Source organism: Salvelinus namaycush, chromosome 21 (assembly GCF_016432855.1).
Source record: "Salvelinus namaycush isolate Seneca chromosome 21, SaNama_1.0, whole genome shotgun sequence".
In the NCBI taxonomy this organism is placed as follows: domain Eukaryota; kingdom Metazoa; phylum Chordata; class Actinopteri; order Salmoniformes; family Salmonidae; genus Salvelinus; species Salvelinus namaycush.
The window spans coordinates 5,705,549-5,727,299 of record NC_052327.1 but is presented as its reverse complement, the minus strand read 5'-3'; the positions used below and the strand labels follow the sequence as shown (position 1 = coordinate 5,727,299).

Below are 21,751 nucleotides of genomic sequence, written 5' to 3'. Positions count from 1 at the left end.
CTGCCATAAAACTTTCAAGAAGAAGAAGACCCTGAGGTAAGGGAGCAGAATTCGCCAGATAGCTACGTAGCTATTCTCATTGGATTTTGTTGTTTGTGTTTCAACAGGAGGTATTGAACAGTGAACTGGTAGAAACTGTCAGAGGCGTGTTGCTAGTGTTAGAAGTTACTGTTTGTGACATTTGATTGTTAGCAACAAATGCCTGGCTAGTTAGCGAGATTCCCACATGTCATGTTGGTCGTTGAGTGGGGGCATTTGACTAAAGGAGAAACACGCTTATATGAACAGGTTTTTTCCGTCGTGGATGACCATTAATATTCGTCGTTTGGTAGTGTTTTCTGTGTGTGACGTTAGCTGACTAACTACTTGCTGTCGTGTTACCTGGTTTTTGTTGGCCATAAAATCGGTTTCTGAGGGGCAGCATGCGAACATGCTATCAGCTAGCACGCTAACGTTACTGCTAGCTAACGTTTACTGTCAAATAATTGTGGCACCGCCCAGAGTTATTTGTGTGGATGATAGAATTGTCTAGCTACGCTAACAGGTAGGCAACTAATGCGTACAGACAGAAAATGTAAATTTCGTTGTTTTGAGGAACTGGTAATACGACATTTCTCTGCTTAAGTCGGACCGTGTCGCGAATAATCTTAGCTAACTATTGTAGGTACGCTAGCAACGTAGTATGTCAATCTCTCATTCTTGCCAAAGGCAAGCATAATGCGTGATCTAACTGCGCTCTTGAGGCTTGTTGTGTTCTGGTTACTGTAGCAAGCTAGTTCATTTTGATTTCACAATACCCATTAAGGCTGTCACTAACTTTACATATTCGATATCCAGCGAAACAGCAAATCTTAGATAAGTTAGCTAGTCAACTGACAGGCTTGTTTGTTTACTGACAATAGGCTTGCCAGGAACCCTTGGTAGTTACGTTAGCTACGTTAATTTAACATAATGCTAGCAAAGTTACCTAACCATTACTGTTGCACTGCCTATGAACTTAGTATTAACTACCTATCATTCCAGTTATGTTGCACACAAGCATGCCTCGTTTATTAAGAGCATAAGTCACTTAATTCCCAGATTGACCCCTGTATCTATTTTGCTACAGAGCAGAAGGAGCTGTTACGATGGAGGCCAACAAAGCTGAAGGCAGAGGTATGTTCTGTGTGATCTAATGTGGTGAAGGAATATGGCAAGTATCTGCTCTGCCCGTGTAAGACCAATTATATTACTCATAATCAGTTTCCATCAAGCGTCTCAAATCAGACGACACTTGCATTTTCAATTGTATGAAAGACAGCTATTTCTTAGTGAGGATTTGAGGATACAACATCTGATTTTAAAATATAAAATGATGAAATGAAGATGTAGGAATTAAACTTATTTCATAAGAATGCAGCCAGCCATCCGGCTGAGTTAGTTGAACCTCTCATCTTGACTTTGATGGCTGGTGATGGAACAATCATGTCTCAATTTGCCATCTGTTTTATCTGACAGCCTCTGATCTAGGCTGTCATAGGGTCTTTGATTTTCCTGCACTGTACCGTGCCAACCGTACCTCTGCACCGTGCCTATTGTCTGTCACCTCTGGAAGACAAATACATTTTAAAAGCATCATTCAATTTAATATCTGCATAACATGCCTCTTAGTTGGATGCTGTGGAAATACTTTGTATTTTTCTTCCTTTTGATAATAGCTTTTCAGATCCCCTAGGATGTGAACATTGCCACAAGTGTTACTTTGAGATTGCTTTGTACACTCAACCCTTTTTCAGGAACATAAGACTCGCTCTTTGTCAGAGTTAACAGGAACTTGGTGCCCTGTGTTTATTTGTATGCATGTGTGTGTGCTTTGCAAATAAGTTCACAACACAAACTGAGCTATTGGTTTAACCCAAGTGCCTCCTTGCCCCACCATTAGATCACTCCTTCTAAGCCTCAGCTCATTATTTCACAACAGACTATTTTGCTTGTAGCATCTCACTGTTTTATACAGAAGTCATGGGCCATGTAATATTTAGTCACGAGCAGGGCTATGATAAGATTGAAAGAGGTATGAACAATCATTCTCTGCATCTTTGCTATCATAAAGAGGGCATTTATTAATATAAATGGGAAGCAAAAGCATGTTGGATCAGCACAAACTGCCAGTCATTCGTCTTAGGCAGCGGACAGAAGAAAACGGAATGAAACAGGGAGGGACTGCCTAGACCTGTCGGATTTGAAACACACATTTTCTTTTTCCATCGCCAAAATATTTACAAATGTTTTTCCATTGTGGGACATGATGAACACGATCCTGGTCACAGAGCTGCTGACATGTTCTTATCTTGATAGCTAGCATCTAGAGATCTGACTAATGGAACATTTGTAAAGGTCCATTTTATCATAACATCAAATCATTTCTGGGTAACAATTAAGTACCGTATTGTGATTGTTTTCAATTCAAATGGCCAAAAAGAGATGTAGTATCTTAGAAAATAGCAATTTCTTGAGTAAGAATTTGGCTAGTACTGTCTGGGAGGGGAAAACTGAGAACTAGCTGTTATTGGCAGAGGTTTGGAACTCTTTCTTATTGGTCTATTAACCATCCCACCTAAACAGGCTGAAATTCCAGGCGGTCTTTTCAAACAGCTCTTACACTAAAAGCGTTACCTGCCGCCCTAAAAGGGGCTGCAGGTAGCCAAGAGGTTAGAGCAAATCCCCGAGCTGACAAGGTAAAAATCTGTTGTTCTACCCCTGAACAAGGCAGTTAACCCACTGTTCCTAGGCTGTCATTGTAAATAAGACCATGTTCTGAAATGACTTGCCTAGTTAAAAAAAGGTTAAATGACATTAAAAAAATTTAATAGTCACTTTCACAGTATTATTCCAACCTCAGTGTGAAAACGTACGCGATATATATATATATCTCAGAAAAATAAGAAACGTCCTCTCACTGTCAACTGTGTTTATTATCAGCATACTTAACTTAAAAATGTGTATGAACATAAGATTAAACAACTGAGACATAAACTGAACAAGTTCCACAGGCATGTGACTAACAGAAATGGAATAATGTGTCCCTGAACAAAAGGGGGGGGGTCAAAATCAAAAGTAACAGTCAGTGTCTGGTGTGGCCTCGTCATGGACGGTACCAGATTTGCCAGTTCTTGCTGTGAGATGTTACCCCACTCTTCCACCAAGGCACCTGCAGTTCCCGGACATTTTTTAGGGGAATGGCCCTAGCCCTCACCCTCCGATCCAACAGCTCCCAGACGTGCTCAATAGGATTGAGATCCGGGCTCTTCGCTAGCCTTGGCAGAACACTGACATTCCTGTCTTGTCATGCTGGAGGGTTATATCAGGATGAACCTGCAGGAAGGGTACCACATGAGGGAGGAGGATGTCTTCCCTGTAACGCACAGCGTTGAGATTGCCTGCAATGACAACAAGCTCAGTCCAATGATGCTGTGACACACCGCCCCAGACCATGACGGACCCTCCACCTCCAAATCGATCCCGCTCCAGAGTACAGGCCTCGGTGTAACGCTCATTCCTTCAACGATAAACGCGAATCCGACCATCACCCCTGGTGAGACAAAACTGCGACTTGTCAGTGAAGAGCACTTTCTGCCAGTCCTGTCTGGTCCAGCGACGGTGGGTTTGTGCCCATAGGCGATATTGTTGATGGTGATGTCTGGTGAGGACCTGCCTTTCAACAGGCCTACAAGCCCTCAGTCCAGCCTCTCTCAGCCTATTGCGGATAGTCTGAGCACTGATGGAGGGATTGTGCATTCCTGGTGTAACTCGGCAGTTGTTGCCATCCTGTACCTGTCCCGTAGGTGTGATGTTTGGATGTACCGATCCTGTGCAGGTGTTGTCCTCGCAGTGGCAGACCACGTGTAACAATCAGCTGTCCATCCTGTCTCCCTGTAGCGCTGTCTTAGGCGTCTCACAGTACGGACATGGCAATTTGAAAGTAGGCCTTGAAATACATCCACAGGTACACCTCCAATTGATGTCAATTAGCCTATCAGAAGCTTCTAAAGCCATGACATTATTTTCTGGAATTTTCCAAGCTGTTTAAAGGCACAGGCAACTTAGTGTATGTAAACTTCTGACCCACTGGAATTGTGATACAGTGAAATAATCTTTAAACAATTGTTGGAAAAATTACATGTCATGCACAAAGTAGATGTCCTACCTGACTTGCCATAACTATAGTTTGTTAACAAGACATTTGTGGAGTGGTTGAAAAACTAGTTTTAATGACTCCAACCTACATGTATGTAAACTTCCGACTTCAACTTTGTATGTATGTGGACATCCCTTGAAATTAGTGGATTTGGCTATTTCAGCCACACCTGTTGCTGACAAGTGTATAAAATCGAGCACAAAGCCATGCAATATCTATAGACAAACATTGGCAGTAGACTGGCCTTGTTGGAGAGCTCTGTGATTTTCAACGTGGCACCGTCATAGGATGCTACCTTTCCATCAAGTCAGTTAGTCAACTTTCTGCCCTGCTAGAGTTGCCCTGGTCAACTGTAAGTGCTGTTATTATGAAGTGGAAACATCTAGGAGCAACAACGTCTCAGCTGCGAAGTGGTAGGCCACACAACCTCACAGAACTGGACCGCCGAGTGCTGAAGAGTGTTTCAATTATCTGTCCTCAGTTGCAACACTCACTACCGAGTTCCAAACTGCCTCTGGAAGCAACGTCGGCACTAACTGTTCGATGGGAGCTTCATGAAATGGGTTTCCATTGCAGAGCAGCTGCAGCTGCAGACTAGCATAAGATTGCCATGTGCAATGCCAAGCATTGACTGGACTTGTGTAAAGCTCGCCCCATTGAACTCTGGAGCAGTGGAAACACTTTCTATGGACTAATCTGTGTTTGGTGGATGCCAGGCCCTTTAATTCCAGTGAAGGCAAATCTAAAAGCTGCAACATACAATTACATTCTAGATGATTCTGTGCTTCCAACTTTGACAACAGTTTGGGGAAGGCCTTTTCCTGTTTCAGCATGACAAAGCCCCTGTGCACAAAGCAAGGTCCATAAAGAAATAGTTTGTTGAGATTTGGAAGAAATTGACTAGCTTGCACAGAGCCCTGACCTCAACCCCATCAAACACCTTTGGGATGAAATGGAACGCTGACTGCGAGCCAAGCCTAATTGCCCAACATCTGTGCTTGACCTCACGAATGGTCTTGTGGCTGATTGGAAACAAGTCCCCGTTCCAACATCTAGTGGAAAGCCTTCCCAGAAGAGTGGAGGCAGTTAAAGCTGCAAAGTGTGGACCAACTCCATATTAATTCCCATGATTTTGGAAATAAATGTTAATGAGCAGGTGTCCACATACGTTTGATCATGTAGTGTATGTGTATATATAAAACATAAGTAAATCACGTTTTAGACTGCGCTAGGGCCTTTTAGTACCTTAGTTTAAGAGGTTGGGGGAGGGTGTGCTAAGCTGACATATGGAATTGTTTTAAGATGGTCATACTGTAGATTTTAGCTCTTTGATTTGGAATTTTAGTATGCCTTTAGGTATCCCCCAAAAATATTAAATTATTTGATAAAATATTGATTTTGGCCTTTACTACTAAAGCCCATAAACACATTGAATAACATCTTTGTTAATGGCAAAATGGACAATCAAGGAATACATGTTTTGAAGTCTGTCCTAGATCTAGGAGATATAAAAAAAAACACCTCAGTGGATATACATTTCTTTTACACACATTTAAGCCCTTTTTTGGGGTAGTCCCAAAACTTTCTTCATTCTTACATTTTGTTTTTTAAAAACCGGTTACCTTCAGACCAGTCACATGACACTTGTGGGGGTTGTAGTGCATAATGAAGACCACCTTCGTGGGGTCCCATTAATTTGTAGCCCGAACGGTTTGGACGCTACCAAAAAAGTTGGCATCTCAGTGGTACCGACTTCAGACGAGTCTCCTGACACTTGTGGGTGTCGTAGAACAAAAGGGAGAACACCATAGTGTTCTTGAGTGTCATCTTTCAATAGAGGGATCATAGTCAAACAATTTGGGCGATACAAACGTCTTTGAGAAGACAGATTTTCATGGTCGGACAAACACGGCTTTAGCTTTGCCATCTTTCACTGCAGATGCGGAAGTGAAACATTGGCGGATGCAGTGGATTGAGACTCATCCAATGCTAAAAAATCCATGATTGGGAGTCCCATAGGGTGGCGCACAATTGGCCCAGCATCGTCTGGGTTTGGCTAGGGTAGGCTGTCATTGTAAATTAGAAGTTGTTCTTAACTGACTTGCCTAGTTAAATATTTCTCTAGTTTAAGCTGACAGATTTTTTGTTATGTAATTTAGATTCCCAGTGTGTCAATCGACTCTAGGGGGTTAAACGGTTGCAAAATAAATGTACACAATCAAGTGTTATTCAATCGTTTCATCCAAACAGCTCGTGCACGTCAACAGGGTTCTCCGTTTAACACGCTGCAAGTCCCGGCTCTCCCATCTACTCATTGGTTTTAACAAGAATACTAATTGAATGAGGTCCCCAGTTGGTGGTGGTAATGCACCTTAAAGTTGGTTGCCAACTGCCAAATAAAATCCACAGAAGATGAATGAAGAGAGAAAACAAAACTAAAATCGTACTAGGTTTCCCCTTTTATCTCTGGATTAATTGTTATATTAGAGAAAATACGATTTTGTATGACTCAAAATTCTACAAAGATCCAGCAAAAAAATGAACCGTATGCATTTCAGGTAAATTTACCCAATGTTTCTCAAATTATGAATTAGCTAGCAACAGCAAGCTAGCTAAATGTCCATGAATGCTTTTTTTTGTCTCAATATAGTTGGTTTTTTGCATTTTAACCTGCGTGTCATGAATGCGTCTGGTGGGTATAGACAAAATACGCACGTGCGGCTCCGGTTTGGTCGAGGTCTAAGAAAAACATCTTTAAAAAACGTGAAAAAATTAGTGTTTATAGAAATGCCTATCTGTTTGCAGTAAAACCGTGCTACCTTCACTGTTACCTGGTGAAATAAACTACAGCATCTGATGTGCTCTCCGTGGCATATCTAGGTACTCATTGGCTGAGTGCAGAATTGTTCAGTGGTGTCTTCCGTGCATTCTACACATGGTATACAGTGCATTCAGACCCCATTACTTTTCCCACATTTTGTTACGTTACAGCCTTATTCTAAAATTGATTTTTTATTTATTTAAATAATACTCAGCAAACTACACACACTACCTCAATGACAAAGCGAAAATAGTTTTTTAGAACATTTTTGTGAATAAATAACAAACATAAAAAATATCTTAATTATTTAGACCCTTTGCAATGAGACTCAAAATTAAGCTCAGGTGCATCCTGTTTCCATTGATCATCCTTGATGTTTCTGCAACTTGATTGGAGTCCACCTGTGGTAAGTTCAATTGATTGGACATGATTTGGAAAGGCGCACACCTGTTTATATAAGGTCCCACAATTGACCGTGCATGTCAGAGCAAAAACCAAGGCATGAGGTCGAAGGAATTGTCCTTAGAGCTCTGAGACAGGGTTGTGTCAATGCACAGATCTGGGGAAGGGTACCAAAAAAATGTCTGCAGCATTGAAGGTCCCCAAGGACACAGTGGCCTCCATCATTCTCAAATGGAAGAAGTTTGGAACCACCAAGACTCTTCCTAGAGCTGGCCGCCCGGCCAAACTGAGTAATCGGGGGAGAAGGGCTTTGGTCAGGGAAGTGACCAAGAATCCAATGGTCACTCTGACAGAGCTCTGGAGTTCCTCTGTGGAGATGGGAGAACCTTCCAGAAGGACAACCATCTCTGCAGCACTCTAACAAACAGGCCTTTATGGTAGAGTGGCCAAACCTTACCTATTCCTCAGTAAAATCTACATGACAGCCCACTTGAAGTTTGCCAAAAGAACCTGATAAAACCGAGATTGAACATGTATCACGTCTGGAGGAAACCTGCTTTGGGGATGTTTTTCAGAGGCAGGGACTGGGAGACGTGTCAGGATTGAGGCAAAGATGGAGTAAAGTACAGGGAGGGCCTTGATGAAAACCTGCTCCAGAGCTCTCAGGACCTCAGACTGGGGCGAAGGTTCACCTTCCAACAGGACAAAGACCCTAAGCACACAGCCAAGACAATGCAGGACTGGCTTAAGTCTCTGAATGTCCTTGAGTGGCCCAGCCAGAGCCCAGACTTGAACCCGATCGAACACCTCTGGAGAGACCTGAAAATAGCTGTGCAACAATGCTCCCCATCCAACCTCACATAGCTTGAGAGGATCTGCAGAGAAGAATGTATGGTAAAATCTGGAAACTATCATTTCGAAAACAAAATGATTTCAGTGAAATACGGAACCGTTCCGTATTTTATCTAACGGGTGGCATCCTTAAGTCTAAATATTGCTGTTACATTGCACAACTTTCAATTATGTCATAATTATGTAAAATTCTGGCAATTTAGTTCGCAACGAGCCAGGTGGCCCAAATTGTTGCATATACCCTGACTCTGCGTGCAATGAACGCAAGAGAAGTGACGCAATTTGCCTAGTAAATATGCAGGCTAAAAAAATATATACTTCTGTGTGTTGATTTTAAGGCATTGATGTTTATGGTTAGGTACATTCGTGCAATGATAGTGCTTTTTTCGCAAATGTGCTTTTGTTAAATCATCCTCCATTTGGCGAAGGTGGCTGTCTTTGTTACGAAGAAATGGTCTTCACACAGTTCGCAACGAGCCAGGCGGCCCAAACTGCTGCATATACCCTGACTCCTCTGTTGCACAGAACGCAAGAGAAGTGACACAATTTCCCTAGTTAAAATAAATTCATGTTAGCAGGCAATATTAACTAAATATGCAGGTTTAAAAATATATATTTGTGTATTGATTTTAAGAAAGGCGTTGATGGTTAGGTACACATTGGTGTACCGACAGGGCTTTTTTTTGCGCGAATGCGCTTGTTAAATCACCCTTTTGGCGAAATAGGCTGTGATTCAATGATACATTAACAGGCACTGCATCGATTATATGCAATGCAGGACAATCTAGATGAACTAGTAATATCATCAACCATGTGTAGTTAACTAGTGATTGTTAAGATTGATTGTTTTTATGAGAAGTTTAATGCTAGCTAGAACCTTAGCTTGGCTCCTTGCTGCACTCGCATAACAGGTAGTCAGTCTCCTCGTGGAGTGCAATGTAATCGGCCATAATCGGTGTCCAAAAATGCAGATTATCGATTGTTATAAAAACTTAAAATCGGCACTAATTAATCGGGCAACCTCTAATTGTGACTATCCATCGCACGTCTGTGAAACATTGCTGTCAATGTGTTGGGCTTTCTCTCTAATGTTCTCCCATGTACTGTCCCACATTGCTTATCTCTGTCTTGGGACCGTCTCCTACTTTTGTCTGTCAGATTAGCCGTTCTCTCAGCCTCTTTCTGCAGGAACCTCATGATCTTTCTTCACTGAGAACATTGTCATAATCTTGTGAATGAGTGAACTCTAACCTGATCTCTTCTGTGATCATTGTTCTTCGTATTTGGCATTGTAAGTTACTTTAAGTGGTCTCGTCAACTCCCATTGAGTCTAGACTATGGACTTTGATTTCAAATTAAATCAAATTTTATTTGACACATGCGCCGAATACAACCGGTTTAGATTTTACCGTGAAATTCTTACTTACAAGCCCTTAAAGAACGATGCAGTTAAGAATATAGAGTTAGGAAAATATTTACTGAAGTCAAAAATAAACAAAGTAACACAATAAAATAACAATGATGAGGCTATATAAAGGGGGTACCGGTGCTTAGTCAATGTGTGGGGATACAGGTTAGTCTAGGTAATTTGTACATGTAGGTAGGGGTAAAGTGACCTTGCATAGATGAACAGTGAGTAGCAGCAGTGTAAAAACAAGGGTGGGGGCGTGTCAATGCAGATAGTCCGGGTGGCCATTTAATTAACTGTTCAGCAGTCTTGTGGCTTTGGTGTAGAAGCTGTTAAGGAGCCTTTTGGACCTAGACTTGGCGTGCCGGTAGCGCATGCCGTGCTGTAGCAGAGAGTACAGTCTATGACTTGGGTGGCCGTCCTTGTCGTTCCCCGAATCCGTATTTCATCGTGCAAGTTGCTCGGCCATGGTTTCTGAACTCCACGTTTTCAATATAATCTTCAATATCCCGTGTCATTTTTCCATTGAGGAATCCCTCCCTCCTGGGTTTCGGCAGTAATTTGTGGCGTATAATCAGGAGGCCCAACACAGTACTTGCGGTTGAAATTAAATCGGGTTTTATTTCCTATTGTTTTACAAATCTAAACTTTGGGGGAAGGGGATTAATAATAATACAGATCAAATCAAATTTATAAAGCCCTTCTTACATCAGCTGATCTCAAAGTGCTGTACAGAAACCCAGCCTAAAACCCCAAACGGCAAGCAATGCAGGTGTAGAAGCACGGTGGCTAGGAAAAACTCCCTAGAAAGGCCAAAACCTAGGAAGAAACCTAGAGAGGAACCAGGCTATGAGGGGTGGCCAGTCCTCTTCTGGCTGTGCCGGGTGGTGATTATAACAGAACATGGCCAAGATGTTCATAGGTGACCAGCAGGGTCAAATAATAATAATCACAGTAGTTGTCGAGGGTGCAACAACTATGCACCTCAGGAGTAAATGTCAGTTGGCTTTTCATAGCTGATCATTAAGAGTATCTCTACCGCTCCTGCTGTCTCTAGAGAGTTGAAAACGGCAGGTCTTGGACAGGTAGCACGTCCGGTGAACAGGTCAGGGTTCCATAGCCGCAGGCAGAACAGTTGAAACTGGAGCAGCAGCACGGCCAGGTGGACTGGGGACAGCAAGGAGTTTTCATGCCAGGTAGTCCTGAGGCATGGTCCTAGGGCTCAGGTCCTCCGAGAGAAAGAAAGAGAATTAGAGAGAGCATACTTATATTCACACAGGACAAGACAGGAGAAGTACTCCAGATATGACTGACCCTAGCCCCCCGACACATAAACTACTGCGGCATAAATACTGGAGGCTGAGACAGGAGGTGTTAGGAGACACTGTGGCCCCATCCGATGATACCCCCGGACAGGGCCAAACGGGCAGGATATAACCCCACCCACTTTGCCAAAGCACAGCCCCCACACCACTAGAGGGATATCTTCAACCACCAAGTATAGCCCACAAAGATCTCTGCCACAGCACACCCCAAGGGGGGGGCGCCAACCCAGACAGGAAGATCACGTCAGTGACTCAACCCACTCAAGTGACGCACCCCTCCTAGGGACGGCATGGAAGAGCGCCAGTGACTCAGCCCCTGTAATAGGGTTAGAGGCAGAGAATCCCAGTGGAGAGAGGGGAACCGGCCAGGCAGAGACAGCAAGGGTGGTTCGTTCCTCCAGAGCCTTTCCGTTCACCTTCTCACCCCTGGGCCAGACTACACTCAATCATATGACCTACTGAAGAGATGAGTCTTCAGTAAAGACTTAAAGGTTGAGACCGAGTCTGCGTCTCTCACATGGGTAGGTAGACCATTCCATAAAAATGGAGCTCTATAGGAGAAAGCCCTGCCTCCAGCTGTTTGCTTAGAAATTCTAGGGACAATTAGGAGGCCTGCGTCTTGTGACAGATCAATGTAGTGTTTGCCAAGGTAGGAGAATAAACAATTATCTGTAGAATCTGCTCATTAAGAACTCTGGTGGGGGGGTTGGGCGCAGCCCAGTGGCGCTCTCCACAGCCATGTTGCTAAAGACAGTGGTTTCTCTTGCGCTTGGTTGCGATCACTCGCTGTGGTCCTGAAAATATTCTCTGGCTCACAGGTTATGATTACATTTCTTCATATAGTTGCAGCACCCCTGACCTCCTTGCCTCCTTCTCAAAGCACATTGGAGGAGGAGATGGGACATGAGGAATCATGGAAATACAATTTAGATTCAGTGTAAATTTGCAGATTGGAACGTGGCCAGCATGATTCACACAATGAATTGGTGAGTAGTAGTGCTCAAGTGTGAGTCGGTGTGTGTGCTCTGGTTTGATTGACAGGTAAGGGAGACCATGGCATGCAGATCCCAGGAGGACCGTTGGACAGACAGGACAGCCTCCACAACATGGAGAGGTGAGCACTGGTCACAGATCTTTTATGGGCGATTCCAGCACTATGGATGTTACGTTTTCACGCAAAATAAATGTTTTCATGTCTTGCGTAATGGACTAACCAAATATATAAACTAACCTTTTGATGTGTGTGTCTATAGTAGGGGTGTGACTAGGGCTGTGGAGGTCATGAAATCTTGTCAGCCAGTGTCACTAATTGACCGTTAATTAACATAAAGGTGTTTATCACTGCGCTTTTACGCGTACAAGCTGCTGCTGCGCGGCTTTGGAACTTCTACATTTTAGGAAATTGAATAAATCCATTTAATATAGCCTACACCATCACAATAAAATCCATGATTTATTTTGATGTGATAGGCCTATAAACCTGAGAATGTCTTAGAAATCAAAACATAAGGGCACTATATTGATGATCTGGAAAAGTTTGCCAAAAAAAAGGCATGCTTTCTGATCCTTTCAATGTGCTCGCTGTGGAGAGGCAGTTGCAATTGGTGCTCCGCTGGACGGAAAGCAAGTTAAGAGATCTAATCGATGGAAGATGGAATTAAAATGACATAATTAAAGGTGAAGTTAGAGGCTACAACTAGGGTTGCAAAAATTCTGGAAACTTTCAACAAATTCCCTGGTTTTCCATAAATCCTGTTTGGCGAATTATGGATTTTCTGATTCTGGGGAAAACCTCCAACCGGGATTTTGGGAAACCCGGGAAGTTTATTGAAAGTTTCCAGAATTGTGCAACCCTAGGACATTTGCTCGTTGAACATCCCATTCCAAAACCATGGGCATTAATATGGCGTTGGTCCCACCTTTGCTTCTTTAACAGCCTACACGCTTCTGGGAAGACTTTCCACTAGATGTTGGAACATTGCCGGGGACTTGCTTCCATTCAGCCACGAGCATTAGTGCGGTCGGGCACTGATATTGGCCTTGCTCGTAGTCGGCGTTCCAATTCGTCAATGGTGTTCGATGGGGTTGAGTTCAGGGCTTTGCAGGCCAGTCAAGTTCTTCCACACCGATCTTGTCTGCTCCGCCCATAACCGTAAACCATTTCTGTTTGTACCTCGCTTTGTGCACGGGAGCATTGCTGAAACGGGACCTTCCTCACACTGTTGTCACGAAGTTGGAAGCACAGAATCGTTTAGAATGTATGCTGTAGTGTTAAGATTTCCCTTCACTGGAACTTTACACTCCTCCACCAAACTTTACAGTTGGCACTATGCATTGGGGCAGGTTGCGCTCTCCTGGCCTCCAAATCCAGATTTGTCCGTTGGACTGCTAGATGGTGAAGCATGATTCATCACTCCAGAGAACGTGTTTCCACTGCTCCGTAGTCCAATGGCGGCGAACTTTACACCACACCAGCCAACGCTTTGAATTGTGCATGGTAATCTTGGGCTTGTGTGTGGCTGCTCGGCTATCGGAACCCATTTCATGAAGCTCCCGACGAAAACTTCTTGTGCTGACGTTGCTTCCAGAGGCAGTTTGGAACTCTAGTGATTGTTGCGGTCCCGTTCTGTGAACTTGTGTGGCTTACCACTTTGCAGCTGAGCCGTTGTTGCTGCTAGACGTTTCCACTTCGTAGCAGGGCAGAATTTTGACGAACTGAATTGTTGGAAAGGTGGCATCCTATGATGGTTCCATGTTGAAAGTCACTGAGCTCTTCAGTGAGGACATTCTACTGCCAATGTTTGTCTATGGAGATTACATGGCTGTGTGCTCGATTGTTTACGCTGGTCAGCAACCGGTGTGGCTGAAATGGCCAAATCCACTAATTTCAAAGGGTGTCAACATACTATTTTGTATAGTGTATGGTCATTATTTGAACTGACTAGCCAGCTAATGTAACGTTTAATTGACCAGACATTATAGAAATTTACTGGTGCCGTATGCATTGGGTATGTAACCTGTTTAGGGCGTCCACCCACAGTGCTCAGAATGACAGAAATCACATTTTGAATATGGTCATTCATATTAACAGAACATGCAAGTCGAGATTACAATGATGTGCAGTCCTTACCGAATTCTGATGTGCACTTTGAACATTGTAGAATAATTGTCCACATTTACTTTTCCTCAGCCAACAAGACGAATAGTAGAAAAGTTTACAAGTTCTATTTGTCAGCTTGTCGAGAAAGAAATGACCTATTCCAAACACTCTGGGACAGTTGCGGGACGATAGATCCCAGATTTATACAACCAGTAGGCCTAGGCTACAAACTAAAAAAGTACATTTAAAAAGCAATGAGTTTGATGCAGCAGATGAGAACGTTTAGCTTAACGTTGACAAACCATTATTTCTATACATTATACGCGCAGCAATGTGCACAAGGCAGTAGGCTACTTGCGAATCTTCGCTCCATAATGCTATTAGCGGGAAACCACCATTGTCAAAATATCACTGCACATGTGAGCAGTTTCATGTGATAGATGAAAATGTCCATTAGAAGTTTAGAAGAGTGATCTAATAGGCTGCTTGGAAGCAAGGTAAGACATGCCTCGTATTAAAACGTTCAGGTTTCAAACAATGCGGTATATGTTTTGGTAAATGCATACTGCCTCCATCTCATTGTAAAGTGTTGTGTGACGCGCTGATGACGCCTGCCTTCCGTTGCCGTTTGACGCCGTGTTGAAAACAACTGAACTGGCAACTCTGAAATCTCAGACTTGTGAGTTCAAGACAACTGGGTACTCGGGGGGGAAAGAAGAGCTCCGACTGGTGAAAAATAGTTTTGAATGGCAGTCCAACTCGGAATTCCAACTCGGGACCTCGGGCCTCTTTCTAGAGCTCCGACTTATCAACCTGGAATACGTAATGATTTTACCTCCGTATTTTTCAGAGTCCCCAGTTGTCTTGCTCCAGCAGCAGCTCTTGTGCTGTGTGACAGATTTTCCACTCAAAGGCTCTATCTGTATGCTGTACGGATGTGAGAAGATGTATAACAAATATCCTGTACACTCCAAATTTAACTGCACTTAATTATGCAAATATCAGACAAAAGGCGGCTATTACCGGCTAATGGGCTTCTGAGTGGTGCAGCGGGCCAAGGCACCATCTCAATGCAAGAGGCGTTACTACAGTCCCTGGTTCGAATCGAGGCTGTATCACAACAGGCCGCGATTGGGAGTCCCATAGGGTGGCGCACAATTGGCCCAGCGTCGTCCGGGTTTGGCCGGGGAGGCCGTCATTGTAAATAAGAATTTGTTCTTAACTGACTTGCCTACTTAAATAAATGTAACGTTTAACTGGTTAGGACAGCTCATGAGGTCTTCTAAATATCTGACTAGGTAGGAATCTTATGACTAAAGAGGCTTCATGCATAGCTTTTGATTTGTACCGCCAGGTCAAATGTATATTCTGAGCACTTACAACCAATTTTCTTCTCTGAGAGACTTTGTTGCCACAGCCCCATTTGCAAATGACAAACTTTATTTTCCATGCTCCGATTGACTTTCCCACAGAATTGCCCTCATAGATATATGCTACTATACTTTATTTTAGACATGCATGGCTCTGGGTTCTGGGATGTTGTATATTCACTCAATCTGTCCTTTCTCCTTATGTGTGCACTTTGCTACATGGATTTACCATTTTGTGAGGAGTGTGCATGATTATGCCTCTCCCGCTCTTCCCCAGCCTGCTCCCCAAGGCTGTGAAGAGGCGAGTCTACGCCCTGAAGAAGCTACAGGTGCAATGTGCCAACATAGAAGCAAAGTTCTATGAGGAAGTCCATGAGCTGGAGAGGAAGTACGCTGGCCTCTACCAACCCCTCTTCGACAAGGTACAGTCACACCCCACTACTACAGGTGCTACCTTTGTGGCTTCCTCTTGTGTCCTTTCCTCTCCTGGGCACTGAGCTAATAACAGGATTACTGAAAGCAAATGACGGACATATACTAGAAATTTCTTAACAATTTGTACAGACTAAGGACAGGAAACCACTTTTAGATAATGACGCCCCACAGGAAGGGAAAGAGGTGGAATACTTCCAACAGTGACTCACTACTCGATGCAAAAAAGAGGGAGCGCTACTTTGGCATCAAGTATGAAGACAGGTGCTCATCGGACAACAGGTTATAATTTATAGCGACCAAATGAAGTTGAAGCTACCATTTACGTATAATGCCTTCTGAAAGTATTCAGAGCCCTTGACTCTGTCCACATTTTGTTACGTTACATCCTTATATTAAAATTGGAAAAATATATATATAGAAATAAACTCAGTAATCTACACAATACCCCATAATGACAAAGCAATTATTTTTTTTTTACACTTTTGCAAATTTATTACTAATAAAAAAACAGACCTTTTTAATCTGACCCTTTGCAATGAGACTTGAAATTGAGCTCAAGTGCATCATGTTTCCATTGATCATCCTTGAGATGTTTCTAAAACTTGATTGGAGGCCACCTGTGGTAAATTCAATTCATTGGACTTGATTTGGAAAGGCACACACCTGTCTATATAAGGTCCCACAGTTGACAGTGCATGTCAGAGCAAAAACCAAGCCATGAGGTAGAAGGAATTGTCTGTAGAGCTCCAAGACAGGATTGGGTCGAGGCACAGATCTGGGGAAGGGTACCAACATATTTCTGCAGCATTGAAGGTCCTCAAGAACACAGTGGCCTCCATCATTTTCAAATGGAAGACGTTTGGAACCACCAAGACTCTTCCTAGAGCTGGCTGCTCCGCCAAACTGAGCAATCGGGGGAGAAGGGCCTTGGTCAGGGAGGTGACCAAGAACCCGATGGTTACTCTGTCAGAGTTCCTCTGTGTTGATGGGAGAACCTTCCATAAGGACATTCATCTCTGCAGCACTCCACCAATCAAGCCTTTATGGTGGTGGCCAGATGGAAGCCACTCCTCAGTAAAAGGCACATGACATCCCGCTTGGAGTTTACAAAAGGCACCAAAGTACTCTGACCATGACCACTTTAAACAATGCCACTTAATAAAATGTTTACATACCCTACATTAGTCATCTCATATGTACAGTGGGGAGAACAAGTATTTGATACACTGCCGATTTTGCAGGTTTTCCTATTTACAAAGCATGTAGAGGTCTAATTTCTATCATAGGTACACTTCAACTGTGAGAGACTGAATCTAAAACAAAAATACAGAAAATCACATTGTATGATTTTTAAGTAATTCATTTGTGTATTAAAAGTTCAGGTTTGAAAATGCCAACAGCTAATTGCAAAGTGTTGTGTGACGCGCTGATGAATTCTGCTTTCTGTTTGAGCTGCTGCTGCATCTGAATCTGTATGCTGGTACGGGTGTGATAAATAAGATGAATATACTGTAGCTTACTCACGTGCCAATTTAATTTCACAAAATTAGGCAAAATAACCTGTAGACTAAGCATGACCAGTCAAATGTATTTATATTGACTGGTATTTCCATCAATGAATAGGCTAATATTCATTATTTCTCAATTACTTTTTTTTCTTCTCCCGGACAATTGACCACCACCATTTTTTATTTATCGGCTTTTCAATTTAGTGGCTTGTGGAAACACTGCCTGGGGGCGTATTCATTATGCTGATTCTGTTACAAAATGTTTGTTAAACGGAAGCAAACAATGAAATGGGGAGGGTCCTACCGGATTTTGTCCAATAGAAACTCGTTTTTAGTTTCTGTTTTGCAAATGTTTGGCCTAATGATTACACACCCCTGCTCTTTCTCAGTCTTTGATCTATTGCGTGTAGACTGTCCTAGCCTATTTATTGATTGGCCCTGCTTTGCTGAAGTTGCGAGACATTGCAAGATACAGCTTTCCATTGCGAGATACGGCTTTTGATTGCCGATAGATAGGCAGAGTGCACGGTTCTGACTGTATGCCTGGTGGCCGACCTGCCTATACTGTGCCCCTCCCCTCTCTCTGTCCCTCACTAGCTCGCTATGAAAGATGCAAGTGTTTGTTCTAGGTAGTACGGCAACTAATCATTCTCCTCGGTTCCAAAAATACTTAAACTTAAGAGTTGGTTCCTAGCGCAATCTAATCTTGACACACAGAAATGGGAGTCAACACCGGGAGTCGGCGAGCAAGGAGTCGAGGAATAAATTATTTTGTAGTCGACTCCGCCACGAAGTCATTGTCTTTACCAATTGGGAAAATGGCAGAGAAATATCTGTAAGGCAATACTTTTGAGAAGTTAAATGAGAAGGAAATGCCAACTTTGCGAGGTGGAATGGAGTTACAGTAATGGTAGAACAGGTGCAATGTTTAACCATCTGAAAGGGATGCACCATGAGACCTAAACAATTACTGGCACCAGTGCCGCTACGTTGTGAATTCACCTTGATTTTATTACATTTCTTATTTTAATGGAAAACCGATCAATTGTCACTGTCACATCCCTAGTAGTTAGTGGTTGGCTCTTTTTTTTTTTTTTAAGTTGGTGCATGCTGTGTCTTGCCAGTCACTGATTTTTTTATATGCGCGTGTTCTACCCACAGAGACGAGACGTGGTGACAGCCACAGTGGAACCCACAGACGAAGACTGTGAGTGGCACAACGACAGAGAGGAGGAGGAAGAGCTAGCGGTTAGTGAACTGATTGGCTCATGTATCATGCCCCTCAAACACCTTGTAGCCAGTCACAGCTCTGTTTAGATGGAACCTTCAAACTAGGAACCAGAGTATACATTTTTGTTGCAAATGAGAACGCTAACTCTACTTCCTCGTTAGTCCCATTTCAAATTATACATGGTGCTTGGAGATGGAACCTTCAAACTAGGAACCAGAGTATACATTTTTGTTGTTGCAAATGAGAACGCTAACTCTACTTCCTCGTTAGTCCCATTTCAAATTATACATGGTGCTTGGTCACCTCACCAAATGTTGGTGTATTGTGTTACCTGTGTTAGATCTAGTTTAAATCATTAAACATTGAATATAAATTACAGAAGACATGAGAAGTAAATCGGATAAAGTTTGTTCTAGTCCAGCTCTTTCAAAGTAATCTATATTTCTGTATCGTACAGGTTATAGTAACTAAACTGTAGAGGTTTTTATTGGCTTAGTTTGACAAAGTGCATTCAATTACAAGTGTTTCCTGTCACCTGGTGCCTTATGGGAGAGTAAGATGGCTGCCTGTCTCTGCAGGGGTTAGTTGGTGTTTGGAGTCCTGGGGCTAGTCAGACTGATCTTCAATCTTTATATTTATTATTTACTTTGAGCCTGGTCCAGCATCTTGTTGGATGATTTGTATATACCTGCTCCAAGAGCCTTAAAATTAAAAATCTTGCACTGGATCTTCTGCTTCCTGCCTCTGCTTGCTCACCGGCACCAGCCAGACAGCTCGAACCATCCAGGACAAGTAACGGGCCTACCATCCACCCTTAAAATGTGCTGCACTTGAACAAAAGGATAGCTCTCCAGGACAACTGTTGGTAACTGACAACTGCATAGTACATGCACAGATGGGGAATACATGAGAAATCAAAGTGTAGTAACAATTGTCTGCCTGTAGGAGGAGCTGAAGAAGAAGGCTGCTGTTGAGGAGAAGGAAGAGGATGCCGCCCCAGAGGAAGACCCCAAAGGCATACCCGAGTTCTGGCTCACCATCTTCAAGAGCGTGGACATGCTTAGTGACATGCTGCAGGTAAGACTGTCTTACTTTCATGTGGAGCCTAGTCAGTGTGTGATTTCTCCTAACTAGCGCGCACACAGTGGAGTGGTGAGTGATATGCTACATCTGAGTGATATGCTACAATGTAAACACATTGGAGTGGAGTACTGCATTGAAGCGGTTTCTGTCCCATCAGGAACACGATGAGCCTATCCTGAAGCACCTTCAGGACATCCAAGTCAAGTTCTCTGAGCCTGGAGAACCTATGGTAGGTATTACAATCCAACTGAGTCTGGGATCCATCTTTTTTTCCCAGGATCATTGAATCCTTCATCTGTGTCTGAATGTCGAAAGTTGAAATTGATAATTGAGATCCTCTTCTGACTTGTTTTTTTCAGATCGCATCCCTTTATTCATAGAATGAATACATTTTGTACAATAAACTGATCACATAGCTGATCGAATAATCTCTGTATGTGCGAGACAGTGGTTTTTGTGAAGGTATTTTCTGTGTAATTTGTCTCTCTATTGTTTCCCCTTGGCAGAGTTTCACACTGGAGTTCCACTTTGAGCCAAATGGTTTCTTCAACAACGCTGTGCTCTCTAAAGTTTACAAGATGAAGTCGGAGCCTGATGACGATGATCCCTTCTCATTTGAGGGCCCGGAAATTTTCGCCTGTGAAGGGTGAGGTTCAACGACATTAGGGAGATTATCACGATTCTCGATCTCAATACTCATAGCAAGGAAACAAAAAACATTTCCTTAGTAAAGTGGTCCTAATGTTGTAAACAAATAATGTTTCCACCAAGAGTCAAATGTCTTTATTTTCTAAGCTATTGCACATGTTTTACATATTCACGAAGTGAATGGCAATATCGGGTCAATTTCTGCAAAAACTAATTGAAATGCTAGGCTTCACTTCCCAGCTGTTTCCAGACCCGCAGCTATCAAGTTGTAGCTGTTTAACTTCTCTAGGGTATGTGGGACGGTAGCGTCCCACCTCGTCAACAGCCAGTGAAACTGCAGGGCGCCAAATTCAAAACAGAAATCCCATAATTTAAATTCCTCAAACATACAAGTATTTTACACCATTTTAAAGCTACACTTGTTGTAAATCCAGCCGCTGTGTCCGATTTCAAAAAGGTTTTACGACGAAAGCACACCAAACGATTGTTAGGTATGAGCCAAGTCACAGAAAAAGAAAGCCATTTTTCCAGCCAAAGAGAGCAGTAACAAAAAGCAGAAATAAAGATAAAATGAATCACTAACCTTTGATGATCTTCATCAGATGACACTCATAGGACTTCATGTTACACAATACATGTATGTTTTGTTCGGTAAAGTTCATATTTATATCCAAGTTTAGGCGGGACGCTACTATCTCACTTGGCAAAAAGCCTGAGAAAATTCAGAGCGCCATATTCAAATTAATTACTAAGAAAATTACTATTAAATAAAACTTTAATTAAATCACACATGAAAGATACCAAATTAAAGCTACACTGGTTGTGACTCCAGCCAACATGTCAAAATTCAAATAGGCTTTTCGGCGAAAGCATACGATGCTATTTTCTGAGGATAGCGCCATTGTAAACAGAGAGATAAGCATATTCCAACCTTGCAGGCACGACACAAAACGCAGAAATAAAAAATATAATTCATGCCTTTGACGAGCTTCTGTTGTTGGCACGCCAATATGTCCCATAAACATCACAAATGGTCCTTTTGTTCGATTTAATTCTGTCGATTATATATCCAAAATGTCAATTTATTTGGCGCGTTTGATCCAGAAAAACACAGGTTCCAACTTGCTCAAACGTGACGACAAAATATTTCAAAGGTTACCTGTAAACTTTGTCAAAAAATTTCAAACTACTTTTGTAATACAACTTTTGGTATTTTTTTAACGCTAATAATCGTTAAAATTGAAGACGGGATGATCTGTGTTCAATACAGGATTAAAACCAACCGTTGCATGCTTTCTGGTCATGCGCTTCTAATCTAACAGGACACCTAGAGTGACTCGACTTCAAGATGGCCGTATTTCTTCATTACACAAAGGAATAACCTCAACCAA

At 42.6% G+C, this 21,751-nt stretch overlaps 1 protein-coding gene across 9 annotated transcripts in view; it reads left to right on the top strand.

Moving 5' to 3' along the window:
• Positions 1-21,751, top strand: part of nap1l4a (nucleosome assembly protein 1-like 4a) — a 60,444-nt gene continuing 38,693 nt past the window's right edge. Inside the window, exons 1-8 of one of the 9 annotated variants that reach the window (XM_039017081.1) lie at positions 1-36; positions 1,109-1,155; positions 12,027-12,099; positions 15,699-15,877; positions 18,560-18,646; positions 19,575-19,706; positions 19,870-19,941; positions 20,219-20,358. In XM_039017081.1, coding sequence (XP_038873009.1) covers positions 12,039-12,099; positions 15,699-15,877; positions 18,560-18,646; positions 19,575-19,706; positions 19,870-19,941; positions 20,219-20,358 — 671 coding nt within the window. In that variant the 5' untranslated portion in view covers positions 1-36; positions 1,109-1,155; positions 12,027-12,038. The other 8 variants (XM_039017078.1, XM_039017076.1, XM_039017077.1 and 5 more) reach the window with 8 other exon arrangements.